This window comes from Semicossyphus pulcher, unplaced genomic scaffold (assembly GCF_022749685.1).
Source record: "Semicossyphus pulcher isolate SPU_LCO1_2020_fin unplaced genomic scaffold, fSemPul1.0.p SCAF_9, whole genome shotgun sequence".
In the NCBI taxonomy this organism is placed as follows: Eukaryota; Metazoa; Chordata; class Actinopteri; order Labriformes; family Labridae; genus Semicossyphus; species Semicossyphus pulcher.
In genome coordinates this window covers 5304552-5314791 of record NW_027211770.1, presented here as the reverse complement: position 1 = coordinate 5314791, position 10240 = coordinate 5304552, and the positions used below count along the sequence as shown (strand labels likewise).

At 44.1% G+C, this 10240-nt stretch overlaps 1 protein-coding gene across 1 annotated transcript; it reads right to left on the bottom strand.

The window, feature by feature from the left end:
- Positions 1–668: 668 nt before the first annotated feature.
- Positions 669–9439, bottom strand: gpd1l (glycerol-3-phosphate dehydrogenase 1 like). Its single transcript, XM_069655980.1, has 8 exons — positions 9413–9439; positions 7016–7193; positions 6748–6888; positions 5569–5707; positions 4111–4223; positions 2858–3094; positions 2628–2734; positions 669–1837 (listed from the first exon to the last, which is right to left on the bottom strand). Exons 2-8 carry the CDS (start codon positions 7121–7123, stop codon positions 1741–1743), a joined length of 942 nt encoding a protein of 313 aa, XP_069512081.1. The 5' UTR covers positions 7124–7193; positions 9413–9439; the 3' UTR covers positions 669–1740.
- Between the last annotated feature and the right edge of the window lie 801 nt (positions 9440–10240).

Below are 10240 nucleotides of genomic sequence, written 5' to 3'. Positions count from 1 at the left end.
TTCCTCTGTGATGTCACTGTAAGTGTCTGTCTTCGTATATTAAGGACACTGATACTAAACATGCTCACTGTTTCCTGTAGTCCCCAACTCTCACATCTACCTGTACTGTGCATATTCTTTATGTATAAATTAGTTTTCAGGCCTGTGTGACCAAACTTCATGCTGGGTGTAATGTTCTCCTCCTTTTTATTTCTGTTACTCCCTCTCTTTTCCCTTTGCTTTGACTGCTGTGGTACAATCCCTCTCTTTCTGGCAGCGTTTTTTCTGACTTGATCATAACTTTTATCTTCTTGCTGTAATGGCACCACCTCGTGGAACAACAATCAAAACTACCTTTATTATTCTATTGATCTTTGATTATTAAAGTTGACTTTATGTCTTTTAAAATTGAATACATTTAGTTTGGTTTACTTGGAGTGACTTCCCAAGACTTCCAAAGTCACTTCCAACCCGGGGGAGAAAACCTCAGTTTATCAGCAGAGAGCGTCGACCTCAGACTTCAAACTCTGCACTCTGCTGCAAACAGGAGGTCACAGTCAGCACTCAGTTGTTGGAGCTGCTTAAGGAAAAAAAACTTTTAAAAAGTTTAAGAGACAAAGTCTGCTGACACATCAGAGCAGACACTAAGGAGAACAAACCTCTCAGAGAGCCTGCTGTGGAGGGTGATGGTTGTTTATTCACACATGAACTGTCCTAAAGAATGACTCCATTTAAACAGAGATCAGTGATAAACGGGAACACTAAACTGTGACCCACATGACATAAAAAACATTAAATCAGATTCAAGTAACATCCGTCCTCTATGATGAGCCACGCTGTGCACAGTTTTATATGAATACTAGGACCAGCATATAGATACAAATACAGCCACCAGCAGCCAAAGTCAGACATATGTTAACATTTAATAACCTTTATTACGACCTTTAGGTGTCGTTATACACATTTACTGAACAGTCTCTTGTGAAGGAGCGACACGTGAAGACAAACTTTTAAAAGAACTAAAGCTGCCAGTTTGAAGAAAAACTCGTCTGCTCATCTACAGTAGATGTTAGTCAGTCAGACAGAGATCAGAGTGGATCCTGTGAACGTCCACAGTCAGACTATAAGCAGACTCCACCAAACGTAAAGGTTTACATGAGTCAGTACAAACTGTATAAAGACTGAAGGACAGAATCAGACGGCTGTTTGGCAGTTTACAGAAATATACCTGATAGATTCAACATGATGCTGGTTTTACAAAGGTATTAAAAACATACTGCAGGTTGATACCTGTGTGTCTGAGAGGCAGGTTTCTAATGGGAGAGTATTTTCCCTGAGTGACAGAGAAAACAGGACAAAGCTGTGAAGTTATACAAACAGTGAAACAGAGTAAACAAGTTCTCTTTGGGTAACAATGCTCTGCACACTGCAGCGTGACAGACTCAGTGTCCTGCAGGTGTCCACAGACACTGTTACACTGTGCTGTAAGAAACAGAGTGTTTAAAGTTATTTGTAAAGGTTCAGGGTCACAGCAGAAAACAACCCCAAATATGTCAAACACGTTTGTTAAAGCAGAATCAGCCTGACCGACCAGTTCATGTGACAGAACATAATTATACCTCTGACTGAACGGGTCTAAATGTAGCAGTTCAGCCATTTTCTGGGAACATAACGACACCCTGCTGACCCTACAGATATCCTACAAACAGCCCTGTTCTTCTGTGGAGCTGAAGTCACACAGCAGCATGAATCCCTCAGCAGTCACATGTGCTCTGGGTGGCTCTGCAGGCACGAGATCATCTCTCTGACCGGCCTCCCCTCGAAACAGATCTGATAGACGGCTGTGAACAGAGGGAACCTGTGTGAGGACACACACACACACACACACACACACACACACACACACACACACACACACACACACACACACACACACACACACACACACACACACACACACACACACACACACACACACAGACAGAGGAGACAGAGCTAAGTTACACATTTGTTTCGTCACTATCTCTTTCAAGACACCAGACTCCATTGACAAAAACAGTGACTTTAACCTGCTGAACACCTGAGTTACCCATCTGCCACTGTGTTATTTTGTGTTACACAAATATTCTGGTGGATCCAAACTAAACACTTAAAACACCAAAGTCCCACAACAACACAAACAAACGAGCTGATGGAGGCAGCAGTAGAGCAGCAGCTCCTGTGTCCTGTGAGCTTAAATCACTGTTTTTATGAATGGAGTCTGGTGTGTTTGCAGAGAGCGATGTAACGTCTGTTTGTGGTTAAAACAATCATCTTCCTCTGTAACAAAAATGTCTATCTCTGTAGGGATCCTTTCTGTAATGTTGTCACACACTTAGAATAACAATCTGAGCCTGTCAGTGGAAACAACAAGAACTTTTAGTGGACAACCTTTGACCCATCAAGGATTATGTTGCAGCCATTACAGCCTGTTTCACAGCTGCAGGATGAACACGTCTACTGGAGAAATTTAAAACAATGTTGTAGCTATTTGTCATTAAGATGTATTCCTTCTAGTGTAAACATCACTGCAGGTTAGTCTGCGATGTTCCACAAAGCATTAAACAACAAAGTAATACAGTGATAGAGTAACAGAGTGTGGTACGGACTTGTCCACCAGGCCCTTCTGTTTGAGGATGTGGTAAACTTCTCCTGAGGTGGCTGGACCCTGCAGCTTCTGACCGTTCAGCATCTCCTGCTCCAGCTGCTCAATGCTCTGAGAGACACACACACATGGAAACGAAGCAACAGGCTATTCTTAAGAAAGAAGGTGTTCTTAAACTTCAGACTGATCATTGTGCACGTGTTTAAACAGTACCAGCAGGGAAACTGCACCCACCTTCCCCGTCCTAGAGAAGGCCTCGGCCACGCGTCGGTTTCGGCCGCCGTAGCACGTCGTGATGAGGTCGGCCACTCCGCAGCTCTCTAAAAACGTTGCTGTGGAGACCGAGTCGTTCTTAGAGAAGAGTTTGGCGAAGGCGATCATCTCCATCAGCCCCAGACGGATCACAGCCGCCTTGGTGTTGTCACCACACTGCAGCCCGTCACAGAAACCTGCTCCCACTGCAACAATGTTCTGAGCCGACAGACAGAGAGAGGACAGTCACGTACAGGAGGCTGTCATCATACTGACTCTCATATAAGCTGCACTTTACTGAAAGCTTCATCATATTGTTCCTGATGTTTCTGTGGCGGAGAGGCTCAAAGACTCGATCCTGGACGGCACCACAAACTCTACCTATATGAAGTCATCACAGCCTTCCGTTCTGAAATATGAAGCCCATGCAGAAGTGTCTTAAAGCTGCATTCTCTCTAATGTCCAGCAGGGGGGTGATTCAGTCTGATCCTGTAGAAGTCTATGACAGAATGCTCCTCCTCCTCTCCTGATTTATTCCCTCAGTAAACATGTTCCTAATGAGTTTATGGTCTCAATCTCTAGTTTCAAGTCTTCTTCAACACAGCATGATGTTCATTTAGTCACTGATGCTCCCATTTAGAGTCACACACACCAGACAGAGGGGAGGGGTTAGGGTGGGGCTACCTGTGACTGACAAATCACTTCTACAGTGACCTGAAGAATGTTCAGTGTTGGGATGTATTAACAGTTTGTTTTCTCAGGAAGAACATTTTGTTTTAGCAAGTTAAAATTAGCATAAAAATTAATCTCAGATTTACCAAGAACTACAAACCAATCTAGTGTTAGCTGCCCCACCCACCCAAGAGGATCCGTCCACTTCTTATAAACAGTCTTGGACAGCAAACCCTGCTCCGCTCCATAAGATAATCCTTTATTGATCCCCGGGGGGGAAATGTGGGACATCCATGACATGTCAGCCACTTCTGCTGCACACAGACCACACGGGGATGATTTCTTCTTCTTGTTTTTTCATTCTAATGTATCTTTGTTGTAAAGATCACACCCGACCCTTTGATGTTTGAGCTGCAGAAACACTTTTATTAAAAGAGGAGTTTTGACACTGCTGGTGCATGATAGAGATTAACTTCACATAAACCCTGCAAGTGTGTGCACATGCTGTACAGGATTACTTTCCTGATCTTCATGTGTGTGTGTGTGTGTGCGTGTGTGTGTACCTTCAGAGCTCCACACAGCTCCACTGTGTCTGCATCGTCCACCACCGTGATCCTGAAGTTTGGAGTCTGCAGCAGCTCTTTGAACAGTAGCCCGTTCTCCAGGACCCTGCTGCCTGGACACACACACACACACACACACACGCACGCACGCACGCACGCGCACACACGCCACACGTACACACGCACACACGCACACACGCACACACGCACACACGCACACACGCACACACGCACACACACACACACACAGTGTAGTATTGAAGGCGTACTGTCTGATTTGTGCTGCCAGAGGTCTCAAACATTTGAAGGTGAGACCACCTTTGATGATGACCTAACCTTTAACCTGTGATCTGAAGTGTTTCCTGAAGCTGATCTTTGTGTGAAGCTGCAGATTAAAGCTTTGTACTTTGTTCTACATCAGCAGAGCACCTTTGGGATGCAGTGGAACGGGAGATCCTCATCATGGACGTGCAGCCGACAAATCTGCAGCAACTGTGAGATGCTATCACGTCAGTATGGACCAACATCTCTGAGGAATGTTTCCAGCACCGTGTGCCACGAAGACTTAAGGCAGCTCTGAAGGCAAAGGGGGTCCAACCCGGTACGAGCAGGATGTACCTAATAAAGTGGCCAGTGAGTTTATAACTGCATTTTAATATGGAATTATTAACAACGACACCTTTCCCCTCATTAGGTGCCTTTGATCAGCTCGTTCTTAAAACACTCATCATACAGGACGTTGATCAGCTTCCTCTCCACCGTCTCTCAGCAGATCAGCTGATGAACAAAGAGAACGAGACGGCTCCTTTATTAATAGATAACAGGCTAAATATAACAGACGAGTTTTTATTTTTAATTCCTCTGCTGGTCTACAAACTGACACAAAATCAGCAGAAACACAACCACTGTTATACAACACGTTCAGGTCTTTAATGAACTGAAGCAATCATGCTTCTATTCTACAGGAGCATTTCATTGATAAAGGGTCATTCATTTAATATCAGTCAAATATGATGAAAGAAATAAAAGTTATATTACTCCTGCGTGGGCATGCTGTCTTTCTCCACCTGAACCTGCCTTTAAATCTTCTGATCTGCACGGAGGAGATCAGACGCGTGTGTTTCTGTGTGTTTCTATACTTTCCATATTTGTACTCACACACAAGTGCAAAATGTCCACATCTTTACTTGGACTTTCATAGCTGTGGGAATCACATATTCAGAGTTATGACCTACTGCAGAGCTGCTTTAGTACTCATGTTTTAACACTCCCGTGCTCTGTGCAGGTCCCCTGAAGCTGCTCATTGTCCCCCTGGATCCACATCCTGAACATGTTTTACAGTTTACATGTATCTGCCATTTTGAAATCAGAATTTAAATTGACTCTTGTTTTCCAATTCTGTACACAGCACATCTACTTCCTGTCAGTGTGTGAGCTTTCGGGATCACATGTTCTTACCGATGGTGGTCTCACAGAACTTCTCAGCTGCCACCTCGTTAGCGATGTTTGCTCCCATCAACACGCTGACGTCAATCCCCATCTTCTCTCTGATGATGTCCGAGATCAGCTTCAGACCCTCGGGGCCCTCGTCTATTCCCTGAGAGACACAGACACACACACAGAGGAGGGTATATTGATATCTAAACACTGCATTAATGTCACACAGACTCTCTCCTTCCATGAAAAAATTCAGTCAGAAGTTCTCAAAACATTTATGACCACAGGCAGGGCGGCTGTGGCACAGAGATATAAAAGGTTGGTGGTTCGATCCCTGACTCCTGAAGGCATCACCATCAGTGTGATAACGTGTGTGAAAGGGTAAATGTGACCTGTACAGTAAGGAGCTCTGTTTCCACTAAGTTTCTATGTCAGTGAAGTCAATTTGTCATTTACATTATAATGTTCAGAATCATGTTTGTACATTCAACAGTCATTCTTTGCTCTGTTTGAAGTGTTTACAGTTAAACGTGTATATGAACCGAATATTTATGAGTGAGTCAGAGTGAGTGTGTGTGAGTCAAGAGTAAGTTAGTGTGAGTCTGTGTGAGTCATAGTGAGACAGAGTGAGTAATAGTGAGTCAGAGTGAGACAGAGTGAGTCAGTGAGTCAGAGTGAGTCAGAGTGAGACAGAGTGAGTGTGTGTGAGTCAAGAGTAAGTCAGAGTGAGTCAGTGTGAGTCATAGTGAGACAGAGTGAGTCAGAGTGAGACAGATTGAGACAGTGAGTCAGAGTGAGACAGAGTGAGACAGATTGAGACAGATTGAGACAGAGTGAGACAGAGTGAGTCAGAGTGAGACAGAGTGAGTCAGTGAGTCAAGAGTAAGTTAGTGTGAGTCATAGTGAGACAGAGTGAGTCAGAGTGAGTAAGTGAGTCAAGAGTAAGTCAGTGTGAGTCATAGTGAGTCAGAGTGAGACAGGATGAGACAGAGTGAGTCATAGTGAGTCAGAGTGAGTAAGTGAGTCAAGAGTAAGTCAGTGTGAGTCAGAGTGAGTCAGAGTGAGACAGAGTGAGTCAGAGTAAGTCAGTGTGAGTCATAGTGAGTCAGAGTGAGTCAGAGTGAGACAGAGTGAGTCATAGTGAGTCAGAGTGAGACAGAGTGAGTCAGAGTGAGACAGAGTGAGGGGTAACACGTTCACCTTGATGAGAGTGATTCCTCGAGCTCTGGAGGAGACACAGCCCGACATCTCATCACAGAGTTTCCTGATGAACTGATGAGGAACCACAAACACCAGCAGGTCTGCTCCCTCTGCAGCGTCACTCAGCTGCGGGACGGCCACCTGAGGAGACGACGACAGGGACTTTAAATCTGAACTGAACAGGAGGAGGGTTTGAACGTTTCAGGGATGTTCGGGATCAGTCAGAGGTGATTCTGATAATAAAAGTCTGCTTTGTTGGTTCTCTCACCACGTTCTCGGGCAGCTTGTATCCGGGCAGGTATTTGACGTTTTCGTGCTCTGTGTTGATGATGTCAGTGAGCTTCCTGCCGTTGACGTTCTCCTCGTACACCCACATCTTCACAGTGGACGAGAAACGCTGCAGTGCCGTGGCGTTCCTGCCGATGATCCGGGCGATGGCCGAGCCCCTGAAAGCACAGCAGAGGTCAGAGGTCAACCTGTCTTCACCTGTCTTTCCCACATATGGACTTTACTTGGACAGGCCATCCAAGTATATTTGGCAACCCATTCTAGCATTTTTTTTTCTATCCAAGAGAACGACGCCACCCGCGATCAATTAAATAGTGGCACTTGGCAATCTAGCCCCTCCCCTACCTGTTCATTCTGATATCGCGGGGAGGTGTCACCTACTGACAGTCTCACATGCTCTGCAAAGAAACAGACAGAGACGTATTTGTATTTTGACACTTGCTTTGTCAATGTAAACGTATGTTTCCCATGCCAGTAAAGCTCTTTTGAATTTCATTGAATTGACGCACACACGTGTGTATTGCGTTGAAGACCTGCAAACGGTGGATATTATTTAGTGCTGACCTGAATGCTTTGAGGCTTCTAGGTTTCAGTCGTTGTCATGGTAATCGACGGCAAACATCAGGATTTGATTTTGTTTTCCTTTGTAACCACAGACGCGAGGAGACGAGCAGATATAACACAGATGTGTGTGTTTCTCATGCTCTGTACTTGGCTCAACAAGGTTGGGATCTGTCTGTACTTCAGCGCACAGTTACTATAAAGTATAAACAATGTCTCCACATGTTGTGAATGACACAAGCAGGATCTGTAACCTGCGATCAGTTCATCATAGTTTATAATAACGCAGCGCGGGGAGGACACAGACGATTAATCACGCGGATCTTTCTGTCTGTCACTGTTAACAGACTCCAGTCTGCTGTAGCTCATATATTTCACTGATAAACACAGAGCTGCAGAGGAGCATCAAGCTTCATGATCAAACTAAGTTTTAAATCAAGTCATCATGTTAGTCTGTTATCACCCGCTCCCTTCCTTACCTTCCTCTGCACCCGTGCTCTCCCCCTCTCAGTGCTGCGAGTCCCCACCCACCCAACAACAAGTATATTTCAGACCTGTGGGAAACACTGCACTCTATACGCTTTAACACTGATAGAGCACTGCCCCACGGGGGGCGCTGTCCAGTAACAGAAGTGTTAAGTGGTAAGATTACAGATCTCATATAGAAAAGTATTTTTCCTCTGAAGGATGATGGATGGTGATACGCAGGAAGAACTTCCTCAGTGTGAACCTGCGTTTTGAGTTGAAATGTCCAGACCAAATGAGTCCTCAAACCTTTAAGTCACGTGTCTGTAATTCAGGCAGCACAACACCTGGGCAGGTAAACTATGATCATTCTGTACGTCATGCTCAGACTTCGAAGCTTTCAGCTTAAACAACACTCTCACCTCCTCCTCATGCTGCAGCATGTCAGTGTGTGTCTGTGTGACGCAAATTTCTTCCTCAAGTTAAACTTGAGACATAAATGATGTAATAAATATCAGCATGTTTCATTTGCATCAAGATGTCCTAATCTGCTTCATGTGTCAGGGAACAGGCCGATTGATGAGATGTTTGTTTGTTTGTTTGGCCTCCACTCAATCGCTTACTTGCTGTATACGAAGGAGAGGTGACGAAGAGGTGAAGATGAAATTGGTTTTGTGCTGCTGCCTCCTCAGAAGATATAACTGATCAGTTGCATGAAGGGTTTATCACGTTATACCTTTTGTTTCATGTTACAACAAGATGAAAAGACTATTGTTACAACGGGAGTACTTGTGTCATACATTGATATGTTTGTATTTAGAGATTTAACTCAATTCTAACCTGACACTAATCAGTTTTTTGTTCTTCAGCGGCTGCAACAAGCTTCTGTTCTGCTTGTCTGGTCCGTGACTGTATTTACTCTTGCAACGTAAAACTAGTCTTTGCAGGCTAAACACGTTTTGGAGGCTGTCTAGTGTTCTGATTGAATCCACCTTATATGACTGCAGAGAGGCTGAATAACAGAAACACCTGAGTGTACGGTGTCAGATCAACAGTAAACTACATCCTCTTAATGTTACTGAACCGTAAGTTTCATTTAAACCTCTTTAAAACAGATTCTCATAAATTGAACCTTCAACAGATGTTGTGCAGCTTTAACAATCAGCGTTTAACACTGTGTGTGGTCTGATCGTTGTCTCTGAGCTTCACGTGCAGAGTGTCCACACAGTCTGTGTACGTGAACAACAGTCATGCATTCATCTAAACCAGGAGCAGCGCGTGCATCACAGGTGGAACATCCCAACAAGTCTGAGCAGCACATCATGTCCTGCATCACCCTCACCATCCTCACCATCAGCACCTACCAGTTTCCGGAGCCGACGATGCACACTTTGAGCGGAGCGGACATGTGAGCAGCTGCTGTGTGACTGTTACCTGCAGAAACACCTGAGACACACGCTCTTACACACACACACGCTCAAACACACCGCTGCACAGGGACAGAGCAGGGCGCGATGATCCTGCCTCCTGCCGAACACGCGTCTTCTGTTGATGACGTCATAACGGACTATCCTGTTGGGAGTTGTAGTTCTCATGATTGTTGACGTAACGTGCAGCCTTTAGATTACATAAGAGGCTGACTTAATGAATAATGGATCGGATCTTTTGTTACACACAAAGGTTATGATATAATAAAGCGCTACAGATCACACAGAAGAGATTATGAGTTTATAATAAAGACCGTGAGACAACATGAACCTCTGTTACATGGGGACACATGAGATACCGATAAGTACATTTATACTTCGCATGTTAGTGTGTATTTGTTCTTCTGACTCATAATTGTCTCTGCGGGTCTGGTAGAAAAAGCAGTTAACTTGTGCAGAATGTTTTTATTGTTTAATGAGAAATAATACAAAAATATATACAAACTGCAGACGTGCGCGTGCACAGCTGTTTACTTAGTTTTTTTGTGTTCCTACATTACCTTTAATAAATACATTATACACTGAACTGTGTGAAAATACATTAAATAAAATATTAGAGTCAATGAGCTAAGCAAACACTGATCCAGGCTGTGTAACATATCTTTAATGTTGATCAAACATCTCACATGTTGAACATATAATAAATATATCCATGTACATTATGTTTTAAAGCCTCTGTGCTCATCTGATGT